The sequence below is a fragment of the Syngnathus scovelli genome, chromosome 8 (genome assembly GCF_024217435.2).
Source record: "Syngnathus scovelli strain Florida chromosome 8, RoL_Ssco_1.2, whole genome shotgun sequence".
Taxonomy (NCBI): Eukaryota; Metazoa; Chordata; class Actinopteri; order Syngnathiformes; family Syngnathidae; genus Syngnathus; species Syngnathus scovelli.
In genome coordinates this window covers 11,349,014-11,365,128 of record NC_090854.1, presented here as the reverse complement: position 1 = coordinate 11,365,128, position 16,115 = coordinate 11,349,014, and the positions used below count along the sequence as shown (strand labels likewise).

The window sequence follows — 16,115 nt, the reverse complement described above, 5'->3', positions numbered from 1 at the left end:
TTTAATTTTTGGAAGGACAATTTGGTCAGGCTGCTACAGCAGTTTGTAAATACCGGCATGGAAAAATATGCATTTCTTTGTACATTTATAATTGTTAAATTCTGCTTTATGATGGAAATAATTTTTGGTCTACCTCAGGTTTCATACATCTATGAATTTTATTATCATAAAGGTCTTGTTCAAATATCAACGTTGGGAGAATAAATTGGGGATATCGCATTACACAGAGATCATAAATAATTGGTTAACCAATTATAGTAAGTAAAATTGAGCAATTTCCCAGCGCAGAGTGTTTGAGAGTCACCGATATTGGGTGGGTCATTCTCACCTCCGCTGGCATCGGTCAGTTCGGTGCGTCGCAGGAAGCCCAGGTAGCCCGTCCTTGCCCACACTGTGTGTGTGTCACCGAAGCTGAGCTTAGTGTTAAAGTGGTCCGCGTGCAGTGCTTCCTCCCCGTAGACAGTGTAGTAGCCCGTCGCATTGTGAGGACTGCTCACCCACACCTGATAAACAAACGCACACTCTTTGTAGTTTTAATCAGTCCACCTCTCAGACGTCAGTTTTGGTACTACAGCAGCCATCTGGTTTGAGCGTTGGTACCCCCGCCATAGTGATGTTGCAGCTCACCTCTCCGAGATGAGAATCTCCCAAGGGGCCTTTCGTCTCTGTGTTGGCAATAATCACCTTGACTCCAGGAAGTATCTGCAATCACAGCAGGATGATTGAGTCTTCTCAAGCACGTTATTATTGTTTAGGTTTTTTTTTTGTGGCGCTGTACCTTGCCAGACTCCATCAAGGGCAAACTATGTGGAGACCCCCTCTCAACCAGCCGAACTCTGAATGAGAGCCCAAAACAGAAAGGACACGTCTGCATTTGCGTGACACGTTTATAATACATCAATATAATAAAAGGCCGCCGCGTCTCACCTGTCGTGTCGCAAAGCCCTCATGTCTACGTAAACCGTTGTGGGGTCTGGTCCGGATGTGCCCTGAAAAACAACAAAGACGCACAAATGAGGGACATTGCAGCCGAGGTGAACGCGTCCTACTGGTTTGCAATTTACACTTTAAAGCGCACCCATTTAAATGATTAGACTTTGACATTTATAACCGCTGCTATCCCATTCTTCTAGTTAATAACTTAACTTTTAAGAGGTTTAATTATTTTTTAAATATTCTCATTCGGATATATTTCTCTTTCAGTATTTTTAACAGTTGTTTTTTTTTTTAACTGTTATTGTTATCAAACTGCTGATTGGGAGAAATCACTACTGCCTAATTGTGAGGTGTAAGGGGTCCATTTTGACCCCTAACAAGGTTCCTTGCACTCATCAAGGGCTACATGAGAACTATTGAATACAAGTAATGACCAACCATATATATATATATATATATATATATATATATATATATATATAAATTTAATGTGGCAACAAGACCATTCACACCCAAATTCAGTGACTTTGATATTGACTTTGGATTTGTTGTCGTTCTTACGCCAAGTGTTAATGCAAAAGCACCAGCTAGCCATGAGGGTGAGTGACACGCACGCACGCACCCACCCACGCACGCACGCACACACACACACGCGCACACGCACACACACACACACGAAGGGAGCTTGGCATAAAGCTGAGCTTTTTTATCCAGCATGCCATCACCTATCCAAAGATTACGCAAAGTTGTCAAATAAAGCCATCAGACAAATATCAAACATTTGTTATTATAATCAACCAAAAAGTCCAGTGTGTGCAAGGTGCTAATGGGGAACTTGCAAATTGTTATCAAAAATCACAAGTTCAGATGTTACTTAAAACATAACATTAAGATTCGACTATAGCAGAATTGTAACTTTTTTTTAAAAATGTAAGTAATGTGTGAAGTTCCACAGAGTCACCAGTTTCGATTAACAAACAAATATTTACAAACATTACATTTGCCTTGGTGTCACGTGTGTGATCAGCACAATTTTTGCAGAAGAAACTCCTCGTCAGGCATGCGCTGATTACTTGCTCGAATGTAAAGCAGCGCAGGCGGCATGAAAGCATCCGAGAGGCAGCAGATGCAGAGACAATAGCACACCTGGCCGCAAACAGCTTTTTGGCAAGATGGGGCTGAATTCGCAATCAACACAAACCGTGAAGGCAGAAACAAACACAGACACACACACATGGAAAAACAGCAACAGCCCCCCGAAAGAGCAAGCAACCACTCTTGTCTCACAGTACCTGCTCGACCAGTTTCCCTAACCTGTTGGGCTGACGGGACACATAAAATAAAAGACAATTTTATGTCTTTACACACGGACGCACAGTCCAGCACAATACACGCACACAAAAATGAAGGAACCCAGATAGGAAACGAAATACGCACCTAAAATAATCACGTTTGGAAATTGGCACAGTCACAACATTAGGTACACTTGTACAATCTACAGGATGGTGCTTGAGATTTTTTTTTTTTTTTTTTTTACAATGTCCTAATATACGATGTCTACAATTTTGCCTTTGATTGACACAGCTTGCTTGCGAAACGGTAAATGCAAAAACATTCGTCAAAATAACAGATTACAAATTTCAATTCTATTCATCATACATTTCTTCCGTTTCATTTCAGACTGCGCAAGTGGAATTAATGTTGTCACCAGTGTATAAATGATACATCCAAACATTGTATACCGTGTACCCCCAACGCACGTGGTTAAGAAACAGGTCAAATCCTGCCTGTTGAATACTCACCTGCAAACAGATGGCTACGTTCACCCTGCAGCCGAAGGTGGTGCTGACGGCACGTGGCGAAAGTCCCAGGTCCTTGAAGATCTTGGAGAAGGACTGCGTGAGGGCTATGCGAGGCCTCTCCTCCGCCACCACCATGCACGTGCGCACACACGATAGGTTGACGTTCCGCAGCTGTACACGGGACAATTTATACAATATTTCCATACTTAAAAATCAAGTCCAAAAAATTCTCAACAATAAAATGTTTTATACCGCCCAACTTGTCCCCACTCAATGTTAATGATAGCATTTTTTGAAACCATCAAGTACACATTTTATTTGACTTCTATCTGTACAACTAATACATTTCATGACTTAAGTTGTTTTGGGTTTTTTTCTTTTCCTAGATTTGTGCAGTGTTAATCTTTCAAACAGTCAGACTCACTCGTAGCGCTTCCGTCTGCGAGCCTAGGCCTTTGGTGCACATTTCCATGACTGAGTAGGAGCAAAAAGTGACACGCACTTTGTACTGGCTGACAGCAGCCAACCATACACACACATTGCTTTCCAGCTCCAGAGGGGGAACCAGGATGGACTGGTGGCCGGAGTACACACTGCGACAACCCAAGAGAAAACCAGAATATATTAGGAGCTGCGCGTGAACCTGGTGGGCCACTACAAATTAGGTGTGTTCTTCTTAACTAAGTCACATTTAGTGGATAAAATGGATGGATGTTTGTGAAATTATGACTCACCTGCACAGGCACCAGAGAGCAAAGCCCAGGCCACAGTACGGGTCAAGACAGATGGCGATCTGGCGAGAAGGGTAGAGCTCACACTGCAGCTTGATGGAGCGGCACAAGGCGCCAGTAGCTGCATGGGACATCTATGACAAAGGGCATTTTAAAAGATACATCCAACATCCCATAAAGACATTCAAACAAGCGTTTGTATTTGCAGTACCCACCTTGACTCCAGCCAGGATGCCTGTGGTGGAAACGCTAAAGTCAAGGTAGGCTAACATCTCCGGGGTTGGGGGCTTGTAAATCTGCGGGCTTTTCTTTCTGGGGAGGTCATCTGAATCAATAAAAAAAAAAATGTTAGCACGTGTGAGAGCATGAAATAAAGGTGTCCGTACGCATGCATGGTAGCTCACCTGTGTCCAGCACCATCGGCCAACTCTTAATGTCCACTGCAGCGGCAGCCTCTTTGGATTTCAACAGCTTCATTATTGCTTGAGTGGTGAGGATGCACACCGATTTGCTGACCTGTAAGCCACAGATGATACTCTGACTGTAAAGGCATCAATTTCTAGTAGCCTCCAATAAATAGTTTTCCCATGCCTGGTCAACAAGTTACCTCAACAATCATCTTGACAGTGGGAAGGGTGGTGGCCAGGTTCTGCGGGTGCGGAGGTCTGACCGTCACCGGGACACAGCCAGCGTACAAGCAGCCATAGAAGGTGGCAATCAAGTCGATTCCTGCGCGTAAACAAAAACACTTACTGTTGTTTCACCATTCGCAGGACGCTGGAGTGCCTCATGGCTCCGTTGCGAGTACCTGGCATGTAGACGAGTGCGACGTGGTCCCCGGTGTTGAGGCGTCCCATCAGAGCTGCAGCCACGCGCTCGGCCCGCTTGTGGAGCTGCAGACAGGACGCCGCACTGGCCACCGTGCCCTAAAGAACCACATGGCAAATGAATCCATGCAGGAATCTGTAAATCTCTATATATGTATAGTAGAGTGGAACACCCAAAGTCGTGTGTTTACTCCAATGTAAAATGTTTCCCCCATTGTAGCCATCATCTAATCTTTACAAAGGCCACCCAATGGGTTAATATAAAATACAATAAAACTCACCTGTAAGGAAAACAAAAGTAAAATAATTTACTGCCGAACCTTTGAAGTTAAACATGTTTTGCACGTAAAACAATGTGTGTGCGCAGGGTGGATGCGCTGAGGTACCTTGGCATTGAGAACAAGGAACAGCTGATGGTCTGGAGTGGCCTGCGCTCTCCACTGTAGCACATCTTGAATGTAGAGAAACTAACACATACATAGATTGGGGTAAGAGAGAAGTTTCAAATTGTTTGAACCCTTTTCTTTCATGCATGCATGAGACAACCTGTATTTACTCGCTGGTGGTAAGTGAGTGGTTAACAAGGCTGGCCCACATTAGCGAGATTTGAGTTTTAAATCCCAAGTGAGACTTTCCTGTGCGGTGAGTACCTGCTCATTGTCTTCCAACTGGGTCACGTCTCTCCCACAGGCCTGCGCTATCCTCTTGCCTGCCACCAGGTTGCCTACGATCATCGAAGCGGGGCCGACCTCTGCGCGCACATACACACCCATCCATCACTCAGTTAGTCACACGATCGTCCTCCACCGGGCATGATACGGCTCCATACCCGGCTGCTTCTGCCTCGGCTTGGGTAGGTTGGTGACGCACGTGTGAGGGCACATGAGGACATTGCAGGGATGCAAGGCGCCCTCCAGGAAGCGCTGTTTGGTCTCTGATATGTGGATGCCACCGAGGGGAGCTTTGGGAAGCGTGTTGGCGGGGACCAGGGCCAGGCAGTACACACCTACTTGGTGGATGCTGTCTATGGCCTGGAAGAAACATTTATTTGAATATACTACGCCTAGAACAACATATAGTAATATCCATTGCAAGAGTTTTGCAAAGATAATAATGTCGACTGACTGTAGGAGAGATATTAAATATTTACGGTAAAGTATAGATACATCAATGTCTCATGTGAACCTTGTGTAGAGTTCAAATAAAGCCCTTTTCATCGTCCGCATCGGTACCTGAAGGACCCGGCTCATCCACTGGAAGCTGTCTTCCTCAGAGGCATCCGGTCTCTGTTCCGCCACCACGACGATCCTCTCATCATGCAGCACCGACACAGAAAATACAGCTATCCTGCAATGCACCAGGCAATGCACCACCTCAGAATTTTAAAACTTACCAGCCACAGTAAAAGTAAGCTCTGCAAAATCTATCGAGATCCACACAGGCTCGTCCGCATTTCGCTGCATATTGGATCTCATTAGGTGGACATGTTGTTGTGGTTCGGTGGACTGACTGATCAATTGTGTCACGTCTTCCTACCTCCCCCTGTAAACAAACTTCATGGGCTCCACCGCAAGAGCCGTAGCAACCACGTCGTCAGCGTTGTGCCGCCGCCCACTGACCACCATCAATCCGTCCATCTTCCCGACAATAAACACGAGGCTGTCCTGGAGGCAGAACACAAAGCACGCATTTGGGGATCATTTTTTATTATACTTAAAAAGTCCCCTCCAAAGTCAATTCCTTCAGAAACCCAAATGTTAATGGAATTGACCTTTCCTGTTCCAATACTTTTGGAGGGGACTGTACATCTGAGACCTGGCCCCAGATCAATGCGACAGATGTCAGGGAGCTGCACAAATTCTGATTGTTGGCTTCACTGACTCGGAAAAAGCCAAACAGCTCATTAATTCTCCTGAGCAATTTGCATATTCCATCTCGGAAAATTTCAGGAGCGCAACAAAGCGATGAGTGTGCTGTTAGCACTGCCCAACTCAATTTCAGGTGTTATTTAAGTCAGCGGAACCATTAAAGAGGCCCTTTTTGGAATCAAGATGTAAATCTAGCATTTGACTTGTTTTGGGAATTCATTTCCAATCACTATTGCTTCACCTCTGATGAAAAACATGTTAGAGTCCCATACAATTATTACGAATTGATGTTACTGAGAAGTCATAGAAGCGGATAGAATACTTACTGGTCCCACAAAACCCAGCAGAGAGGTCCTGGTGAAAGTTCGGTCACTGACTGGAATTCCTGTCGACGTGACTGGAGTGGTCTGCAATAAAAGTAGAAGTGGGAGATCTCAGATTTGATTCCAATATTTTGCCAAGAATAATAAAAGTATCCAAACACTGCAATTAATTCTGTTTAATATAATATAATATGATAAAATAATATGTAAAAATATATAATATAATATCCAAATATAAATAATATTTAGATATCTACAGTATATAAAGATATAATTTTCTGAATTCGAAATAGAACAATTGCTTAAAACACAGCATAAGTAAATGTTTCCAGTAAAACTTGAAATCAAAAACTAACCTCAAATATGTTCTTGGTCATGCCCTGAAGGCCGTAATAAGCCGAACCTGTGCACCTTGAGCTCACGCAGATTTCTCCCACCTCGTCAGTCTGACACAAGTACGGCGTGCCCTCGGCTCGCACCACACACACCAAAGCTGCAAAATACCAATAAATCAAACATCAGGACATTTTATTTTATTTTATTTTTTTTACCGGATGGAGATAACATGCGACTGTGTTCGGCACCTCCGGGCATGACCTGTCCCACGTCCTGCACGGTGAGGACAGAGAGCTTCTCTTCGGTGTCCACGCGGATGACACTATGGCTCAGCCCGCCCATGGACAGCACCGCCTTGCCCGGTGAAGGGACGCCCATCTCTGGAGGTCTAAAAGGACAAACTTGTCTTCACATCTTTGCAACATATCCAAAAGAACAATAATACAAAAAAGCTGCAGTAACATCATCTGACCTCCGGATGGCGACAGTCATGGCTTCTGAAGAGCTGGCACATGGACAGATCACCTCAGGTCGCAGCCCACGTGCCTGGAACACGTTGAGAAAGGCATCGCAGGAAGATATTGACCCTGAAGAGTGGCATCAAGTCAGCATGAGGGCAAACAAGTGATCTTGTGCTGTTTCTTTTTTTTTTTTTTTTTGCAGCAGACTCACATGGGTTGGCTCCATCGGCAACAATCAGCATGCGCAGCGAGCCCAAGCTGATGTCTCGCTGGTCTCTTTGAGCCAGCAGAGACCAATGCATGTCCCTCGATTTCACCACAGCCACCCGCGCTGGGCAGTGGACAAACAAACACAAACAAAATCAAACAAACTTCATCTCAAGATGGCTCACATGCAGGCCGGGCCGACCCTCACCTTTGTACGTGTGAACCTTTTGTATCCACGAGAGAGGGTTGACTTTCATTAGCGAGTAAGGAATGCTGATTACATGCATCCGATTCATGACGCTCTGCAATGAGAAGGTAAGGTTGGAAAGAATCAAGCATTATGTCACTTTCAAATGTATTGTGTGTTTAAAAAGTGTACAAGAGGTTTTAAAGAACTCACGGTAAGAACCCCATGCCATAAACCCGCTTCTCTCTTGAAGTCCAGCACGTTAGTTACGGTCTCAGCTGTGAATCACAATGGGACATTTTTAGTTTCATGCAAACAAAGACTCATTTCGTATTAAATGGTAAACACTGCAAACGTAGTTGACCTAAAAAGAAATATTTAGAACAAAACTCGGACAAGCACAGAGGATGAAAAGGTTCATTACAGTTTTTTGTAAAAGACCAAATCCATGCAAACAAATCATAGTGGCAACTGAGAAACCAAAAAGGACTTGTGTGTGTGTGGGGGGGTGACGTCATCACTCACCTTCAGTGTAAGCGCAGGCTTGTGTGAGAGCGTGACAGTGAGCAAGCATGGCTGAATGGCTCACTGTGATCCCCATGGTGCTTCCCTCCTTGCTGGTTTTATACTGCACGAGGAATAAAAACAGAAAAAAAACACCACGGCAGCCGTCATTCAAAGCATCACATTGGCACCTCATTATTATTGATGATTGAATTTCTATGTGGCCCAAATACAATGTGTGTTTGTAATACAAGTTAGAGATGATATACATAGTTGATCTTAAGCTACAAAATTTCAACTCCCTCACTTCGATGTAGGCTATGTCATTGCTTGCTTCACGTATCGGAGGATGCCAGTCTTTGGGAGGCTTCACAACGTGTTTTCCGTCAGTCACAAACCACAGCAACCGGGGCCAGCCTAAAGGGGCAGACGGGTGAAATCGGTTGAAAGCCCAAATCATGCCACGGTGAAATTGAAAGAAGGCTTTACCTTTAAATGTGGCTACCTCCCCAGTTTGTGCTTTGGGTAAACCTTTCTGACAAGCATCAGTGGTAAGGGCCAAAGTCACCCCGCAACTGCCAAGCAGAAAGCCAATTTGTTGACTTCCAGCATCCTGTAGGACAGAAAGTAAAAAAAAAAGGTGGAGACACACAGTCAAATGTGCTTTACAGCAACAAGAGAATTGTAATTGGGGACTAAAGCAGAAGAGCGGCGGCGAATCGGGCACACTACAAAAACTAAAATCTAACCTATACATTTATTATCTCATCAGGGTGAAATATATGTAACTATTCTTTCCCTTATATTTCATCATATTGGACAGTTATTGCGTCAGAGCATATCACTTTGCTTCAAGCATTTTTTTGGGGGGGCGGGGGTTACACAAGTCTTAAGACAATGCTTTCATTCAAACAATTTTAACTTTTAAGAAGGCTTACCAAATAGGATTTTCATTTAGCACAAAATTTCTTATTTCATGACCTCTTTTTCGAGATGAGATGGCCGTTAATAAAGTCGTCTCAAGAACAGTGCGGGCTTCTGATGTAATAATTGAAGTAGAACTATAATCTGTTCACAATCTCATTTGTTAGTAAACAGCTTCCGCAAACAGCATGCTAATAAAGGGCAATCAAGTACATTAATATTCAGCGAGTACAACTCATGATGGTGAATTTGTTTGCGATTGCCGACTCTTGATGCATAATAACGCTCTTGAAATAGAACACGAAAGAGTTGACGCTGCTGCGGCAAAGAACAGCGATGTGGCCGCTGAAAAAAATGATGTTCTTGGCAACAAATAAATGTGCATGGAAATTAGAATAGACACCTGAATAACAATAAGGGAAGTCAGGGAGGGAAGAATTGGTTACCTGCAAAAAAATAAAATAAAAATCAACACTATAAGAAAGGATCTCAAATTGATTCTGAATGAGCTGAATCTCTTTGATTATTTCTATTATTTTATTATTTTACTTAAATGCTCTCAATTCTGCTTTCCTGTGCTGTATTGAGCACAACAATCCCGTCAATCAATACAAGTTAGCACGGCGGATGTCCGAGCCCACTTGGTAAATATCCAAACCGAGTCCTTCCTGCTCTTCAAGTGTCATGTAGAGGAGAAGAAAACTAAATCAATAAGTGCATCGCCAGCCATTACCTTTCTGGTTAGCGGCACTTCAATAGGTACGGGGACCAGCTCTGCCAGCAGACAGCCGTAGAACGCCACCATGAACATGACGGGGTCATTGTTGGGGAATACAAGTGCAACCTGTGAAACAGATCCAGGGGGACGGTCACATTTTTTTTTTCTCATCACAGGCCCCATCATGATTGACTTCAGGTAACATGGTTCTAATGATGAAAGCACGCAAATGTTCTAAGCACCTGGGGTGTCGTGGTATGCCAAATATCATAACTCTGTACATATTTAGGTTTTACGGGCAAGGCTGGTTTGATTGAAAAAGAAAATGATCAGCCAAAGAAACAGGTTTTGAAACGTACCCTATCTCCAGGCATAAGCAAAGGTTCATTCCTGGTGCTTAACTTGTTGAGGAGTGTGTAGGCCAGTTTCTGACTCCGGGTCCATAATTTACCTGCAATGGCAACACAATTACTGTATTCAAGTATTTATTCTCCGACGTCTTGGCGTGTATTTTACAATGTCTGGGCCAACAGTCCCCGTCAAACCTACCATAGGTGAGAGTGTAGACAGGCTTGCCAGCGTTATCAAGTGCCGTCAGACAAGGGCTCTTGGGTTGAGTGGTCCCCCATCGTTGCAAGGCTGCCGTCAACGAGGGAGGCCAGTTGGTGGCCACTCCGAGAGGATCTCCCTCAAGGGGACGCATGAGTTGGCCTTCTGGCTTTGGCTGGTTTGGATTGGGTTGCTGAACTAAATACACACAGAAGAAAATGACATGAACGGATGGATGGATGGATGGATGGATGGATGGATGGATGGATGGATGGATGGATGGATGGATGGATGGATGGATGGATGGATGGATGGATGGATGGATGGATGGATGGATGGATGGATGGATGGATGGATGGATGGATGGATGGATGGATGGATGGATGGATGGATGGATGGATGGATGGATGGATGGATGGATGGATGGATGGATGGATGGATGGATGGATGGATGGATGGATGGATGGATGGATGGATGGATGGATGGATGGATGGATGGATGGATGGATGGATGGATGGATGGATGGATGGATGGATGGATGGATGGATGGATGGATGGATGGATGGATGGATGGATGGATGGATGGATGGATGGATGGATGGATGGATGGATGGATGGATGGATGGATGGATGGATGGAATCCATGTCTCTTATAGCCACAGCCGCTTGGTGGCAACAGTACTGCAGTGCCGCAGTACTCCCAGCGTCACCCCTGAGGAGCCATTCAGCTGGAGTGTTTTACAAGGTAGTGTTGAATCAGTGATTTATACATCTTTTGCAGAGGGAGGCTCACAAGTACGAAAAGAGGGACTCTTTGATGGCGAGATAGTGGGGATTGAGAAAAGGCTAGGGGATTAAAGTCGTATATTGTGTTCTTAACAGTTTTTTGCCTGCCCAACTTCTGCTTTGGAATTCCATCTCATTTGTGCGCTGTCCAGTTAAAACACTTGAGTCAGGAAAAGGACTCTCCGCATACACACACCACGTAGTCTCCAGACGCTCGCTCCACTCTGGCAGAGTTAGGAGAGCTTTACAATGACCTGCTGGTGTGTTACTAATCCTGCTGCGTTTTCATTTGCACAGTGTTTACTCAGCCTGGCAAGAGTACCACCCAAAAGCCACGATGGACTGGTAAGGAATGAAGGAATTTGAAGAGAAAAAAAAAGACTGGTCCACAATGTGGGTCTGTGTTTCTGCGGCCCAGCTCTGCCTTACCACTCCCTGAGCACACCTGGTGGTCTCTGATCCACAGGAGGGAGGAAACAACAAAGAAAAACAATCACCTATCTAAAAGTGTACTTGGACTGTTTATTTAGGAGGTGTGGAAAAGGGCTCGGTTCAGCAACAAGAAGAATCGCACACAGGGAAGCGTAAATCCCGGACAGGGTTGAAGCCACTGTTCCCTGTGCATGGACTGAGTGCCCGGGGATTTTGGAGTAACTCACCATCCATGAGATCCTCAAAGTCATCCACAAAAAACTCTCGCAAAGGCGGTCGCTTCGGTCTTTTCAGTGTGTTGAGAAGCTGCTGGATTTTGGAGGAGACGCGGCTGTTGACTGGAACACCTACACAAAGGCGTTGCCGAAAAGGATGGGATGATGAGAAATATGGTTCAAGTAAAAAAACAAGCACAACAAAGACATCGAAAGAGACGTGAATGACAAACGGAGATAATACACAGCGGTTAAAAATGACAAAAAGGATTAGGAAAATATGTGGCCAGATTCATAATGAGGAGAAGTGAGAGGAGAACACACAAGGTCAGCAGATTGCTTCAGCACAACTGTCACTCAACCAAACAACAAAAAATCAAATAGATCTCCTAAGTCAGTATTTTAGCTCAGCAAACTCTTCAATAACCCTCCACCATGACTAATCAGGTTGCCTAGCAACACGTCTGTCTCTTCACCAGCTTCTGAGACGTGAGGCCTCTCATTAAGTGTATGCTCACTTCACATAAAGTTGTACCTACATTTCACAACATTTACCGATCGGAACCGAGCCCTAACTAAACAAGCCAGCCTGCATGGACTTCCCGAGCATGGTTTTGTCCATGTGAGTCCATTCTAGGCTAGGGAGGGACAAGTGTCAGACATTCCAGCCACAGGAGACAGAGGGCACAGCTGCACACAGCTTGCCGGATGCGTTTCTGTTCTATAATAAGGCCGGCGGCTCAGACAGCCTCGGTGTGTTCGGATCGAAGCTCGCACACACATCGGGACGGGGCATGCGAAGGGCAGTGCGGCGGCACCTGATGGGCCAATTAGACACAGACGACAACATCTGATGGCCCCCGAGTGCCATCCACTCAAAAGCTTTGATATATTAATGTACTCTAGAAGCAGATGAGAACTTGCAAATGATGCTAATTAACATATTAGTGTTCGCCACCTTTTTCAAACAACCAAAAGGTCTCCCCCGTGCATTAGAGGTCATCACTCGGTTTTGCAATATTTTGGGACTAGAAAGCTCATTTCTTCCGGATATTGTGTTTTTTATCAAGTTAATGATTTGTTATTCTTATAATAATGCTATAATAATGTTATTATTTTTGAAAATGTGTTCATTTATATATCAGGTACATTATGCCAGAATGTGCAAAGCTCACATTTGATTTCAAGAATATTTTTTAATCGAGATTGATCATAATAATGTAAAAAAAAAACTTCACACAAATAGTTAATCCATCTACTGTATTGGTGCACACGTTTCCCTATCTAAACAAAATGTGTCCTGTTGGCCTAACCCTTGTTCAAACATTGAGATGGCGCAAAAAAACAACAACATGCTAATAAAGACATGCCAAGAACCACTTTTCACACCAAGAATGTACAGTCCATAATTTAAGTAGGAATCGATTTCCAACGCCGCAACTGCAAACGCATTCGTCTTGTCGGCAAGACCATCAACAACACAAACAACATCAACACAGATGGATTGAAGGAGTGAATTCCCTTTTTTTTGGGGGGGGTGGAGGGCAAATGGTTGGGGGAGGAGTGCGACACCTGACAGTAGTCACATGCACAATTGATGCCAAAGCTCCGAAGCAACCGTAGCGATAATAAATACCATTCATCAAACTGAGGGATCCCTCACCTCTCCATTCACAGCCTGGAGGAGAAACAAATGAGGACGTCAATGAACATAATCCTTCGCAAATGTCGACATTGCACCAAGCTGAGACGGAAACTCCACCGCGGTTTTACTCAGTTGCTTTGACACACCATGACTCAACAAACAATCCCACACAAAATTCTGAATGAATTACACAACGATTACGAAGTTGACTTTTGTTATTGTTTCATCCAGGGTTTGATTGCTTTCTGCTTTGGTGACCAGAGAACTCTAGATAGTAGTTGGCTGCATTTGGCCCATGTGTAAATTCTCCGAAACAACTCCTAGATAACACCGTAGACTCACCACATATTTGAGACTCAAGAATCTAAAAGAAGAGTGACCATTATAATGATGAGAAGAACTACTGCGTATCACAAAACAGCCATTAGGAATTGGAGTGTTATTTCCAGGGTGCAAAGGAGGACAGGTGTTACCATAGCAACACAAAGAGGGTCAGCCGACAGCTTGCGCCAGACTGAAATGAAGACTGACTAAAGAGGGAAAACAGAGGGACAAACAGCAGGGGGGGCAAACCGGAAGAAACCATGTAACGGTGTGCGTGCATGCATACAGGACACTCACCATCTGCTGTCTCCATGATGCTGGTGTGGTGGTTGTAGCCACGAGATACGCCTCGCACCGAGGCAACGTGGGAATGCTCCGCATGAAGTGAGGAGCGCTCCGAGAGGCCCGTCACGTCTGGGGGAGCTATGTGGTTATCTGTGGTAGAAGGGGATAGATTGAAATGACTGGTCGGCTATACGTCTTGCTGGACAAGCTGGACTGGTCAACAGCCAATCACAGCGCAAATAGCAGACACACATTCACACCTATGGATAAATTAGAGTCGGTTTTGGAATGAGGGACAGCTACTTTAGTTGAGCATTTACTTGCTATAAAACAATTATGTGGTTAAATTGTTTAATAAAATAATTTCAGCGGCAACATGTCACCCCTAAAAATTAACAGATGATATGAATAGAGTAGCTTTGACAATAGAGTGGCCAAAGCCTTTTTTACATGACTGAATGACAGGAAGATGTCACATAGAGATTACTTAGTCCAAAGACGTAATTGGTCTTTCCTTGTTAAGTGGCTGTGTGTGACAAAAGCAAGTCGTGTGGGACATTGCTTTCTGTCTGGGACACATAGGAATAAATCTGATTGGCTGGAGATAATTGAATGTTTCTGCTGGATTCAGCAAATGCAAAACAATGAGAAGTGTGCTTACGAAGCGTGCTGACGCACCACGTCAAATATACTTGACCTATCCCTTAAAGGAGACATGCGCATTTTAATTTCTAAAAACGAATTGCTCTCAGGTGTCTTAATCAGCCAGCCTGATACGACAACTGGAGACCGAGATCATTCGGAACTTTGAAAAATGACAAAAGGAGCTCTCACCTAGGTGTGTGTGTGACATAAGATCAGCCAGCACAGTAGCTTTGGTGTTGGCGTTGAGAGCGCCGCTGTTAGCGTTGGTGCTGGTGGCGACAGACCTCACTCCCGGGTGAGACGAGGTGGACGAAGCGGAAGATGAGGTGGACGAACCCTGGATGACCCGGTTAAACCAGTGCTCGACGGCCGGGTGGCTGTGGCTTTGATTGGGAGTGGAATTGGCCAGACGGCCCTTTCGCCGCAGAGAGCCCTCGTCTTCCGACGCAGAGGAGGTGTCTGTGTTGGACAGGTCAGAGTAGCGTGGTGTCATGCTAAGAGGACAGCAACATGGGTGGGGTGGGGTGGGAGTGATTTGTGGATGACTTGTGTGGTTGCAACACTTTCTGTCTCTATGCTGGTTGCGCTTTCATTTAGTTTGACACCAAAGCTCTCATTAAGTCGCTTGTACTCGACAGATAAAAACAGCAGGATATAATTGCCAGGCAATGCTTAATGAGCTATACATTAATGACTTGGCAGATCTGCTAATTACTGCAATGTACTATGTAACAGTGATTAAGACAGCAACTTTACACACTTGTCACAAAAAGATGGCGATATCTGGCGCAAATTTGATAAAAAGCACCACTGTTGATTTGGGATAAAATTGGACCTTCCCTATATAGACCTAATTAAGTAAACCTAATGATTACGCCGCTTGTGGGGTTTAAAAGCGCTTTGTCGAGCCTCGCTATGGCAACTTTACTGACATCAAACTGTTCCAGAAAATAGGTAAAATGTTGACATTCTGAGACAATGCGAACAATGTCATCCAAGTATGCAACATGTGGGAAGGCCTGCTGGGAACACGCTTGTGACAACAAGGTCCTTTATAATCCCAAACAATAGATACAGTCATCAAACAGAACGCCCCTTTTTTTTATTTGGCAATAGAATCTCAGATTAGGGAATGTTAGCATCCTACAATGTCTTGCTTAGTGGGGAGTGAGGGAATCGGTAGTGTAAATATATGATTGTCTAAGATTGGCAAACCACAACGCGCTAAATATAGATCCAAAAGTCTGACCTGGCGGAGTGCACGCCTCAACGGAGGACTGGACTAGCACGGATCGTCTCTTGGACGGCATTGGCATCTTCCTTTCTTTGTATTTGGCCAAAGCTGCTTGGACGGCTTCTGTGTGCAGATCTAGGCCATTGAATTAAAAAAAAAAAAAGAACACAGCTTA

General features: G+C 44.5%; 1 protein-coding gene across 2 annotated transcripts in view; it reads right to left on the bottom strand.

Annotated features, from left to right (window-relative positions):
- The window catches only part of LOC125973986 (disco-interacting protein 2 homolog A), a 37,912-nt gene that overhangs the window by 2,065 nt on the left and 19,732 nt on the right, over window positions 1-16,115 (bottom strand). Inside the window, exons 4-37 of one of the 2 annotated variants that reach the window (XM_049728729.2) lie at window positions 15,956-16,075; window positions 14,896-15,165; window positions 14,074-14,211; window positions 11,820-11,939; window positions 10,374-10,571; window positions 10,184-10,275; window positions 9,840-9,950; window positions 8,672-8,795; window positions 8,490-8,599; window positions 8,204-8,306; window positions 7,892-7,956; window positions 7,700-7,793; window positions 7,496-7,615; window positions 7,296-7,410; window positions 7,072-7,211; window positions 6,844-6,980; window positions 6,491-6,571; window positions 5,833-5,960; window positions 5,529-5,643; window positions 5,126-5,327; window positions 4,947-5,047; window positions 4,683-4,763; window positions 4,278-4,395; window positions 4,077-4,198; window positions 3,874-3,985; window positions 3,685-3,794; window positions 3,473-3,603; window positions 3,163-3,331; window positions 2,739-2,909; window positions 2,229-2,258; window positions 928-989; window positions 779-836; window positions 628-702; window positions 329-503 (exon numbers count right to left, since the gene is read on the bottom strand). In XM_049728729.2, the coding sequence (XP_049584686.1) occupies window positions 329-503; window positions 628-702; window positions 779-836; window positions 928-989; window positions 2,229-2,258; window positions 2,739-2,909; window positions 3,163-3,331; window positions 3,473-3,603; window positions 3,685-3,794; window positions 3,874-3,985; window positions 4,077-4,198; window positions 4,278-4,395; window positions 4,683-4,763; window positions 4,947-5,047; window positions 5,126-5,327; window positions 5,529-5,643; window positions 5,833-5,960; window positions 6,491-6,571; window positions 6,844-6,980; window positions 7,072-7,211; window positions 7,296-7,410; window positions 7,496-7,615; window positions 7,700-7,793; window positions 7,892-7,956; window positions 8,204-8,306; window positions 8,490-8,599; window positions 8,672-8,795; window positions 9,840-9,950; window positions 10,184-10,275; window positions 10,374-10,571; window positions 11,820-11,939; window positions 14,074-14,211; window positions 14,896-15,165; window positions 15,956-16,075 (4,098 nt within the window). The remainder of the gene's footprint in view (window positions 1-328; window positions 504-627; window positions 703-778; window positions 837-927; window positions 990-2,228; window positions 2,259-2,738; window positions 2,910-3,162; window positions 3,332-3,472; window positions 3,604-3,684; window positions 3,795-3,873; window positions 3,986-4,076; window positions 4,199-4,277; window positions 4,396-4,682; window positions 4,764-4,946; window positions 5,048-5,125; window positions 5,328-5,528; window positions 5,644-5,832; window positions 5,961-6,490; window positions 6,572-6,843; window positions 6,981-7,071; window positions 7,212-7,295; window positions 7,411-7,495; window positions 7,616-7,699; window positions 7,794-7,891; window positions 7,957-8,203; window positions 8,307-8,489; window positions 8,600-8,671; window positions 8,796-9,839; window positions 9,951-10,183; window positions 10,276-10,373; window positions 10,572-11,819; window positions 11,940-14,073; window positions 14,212-14,895; window positions 15,166-15,955; window positions 16,076-16,115) is intronic. The other variant, XM_049728730.2, reaches the window with a different exon arrangement.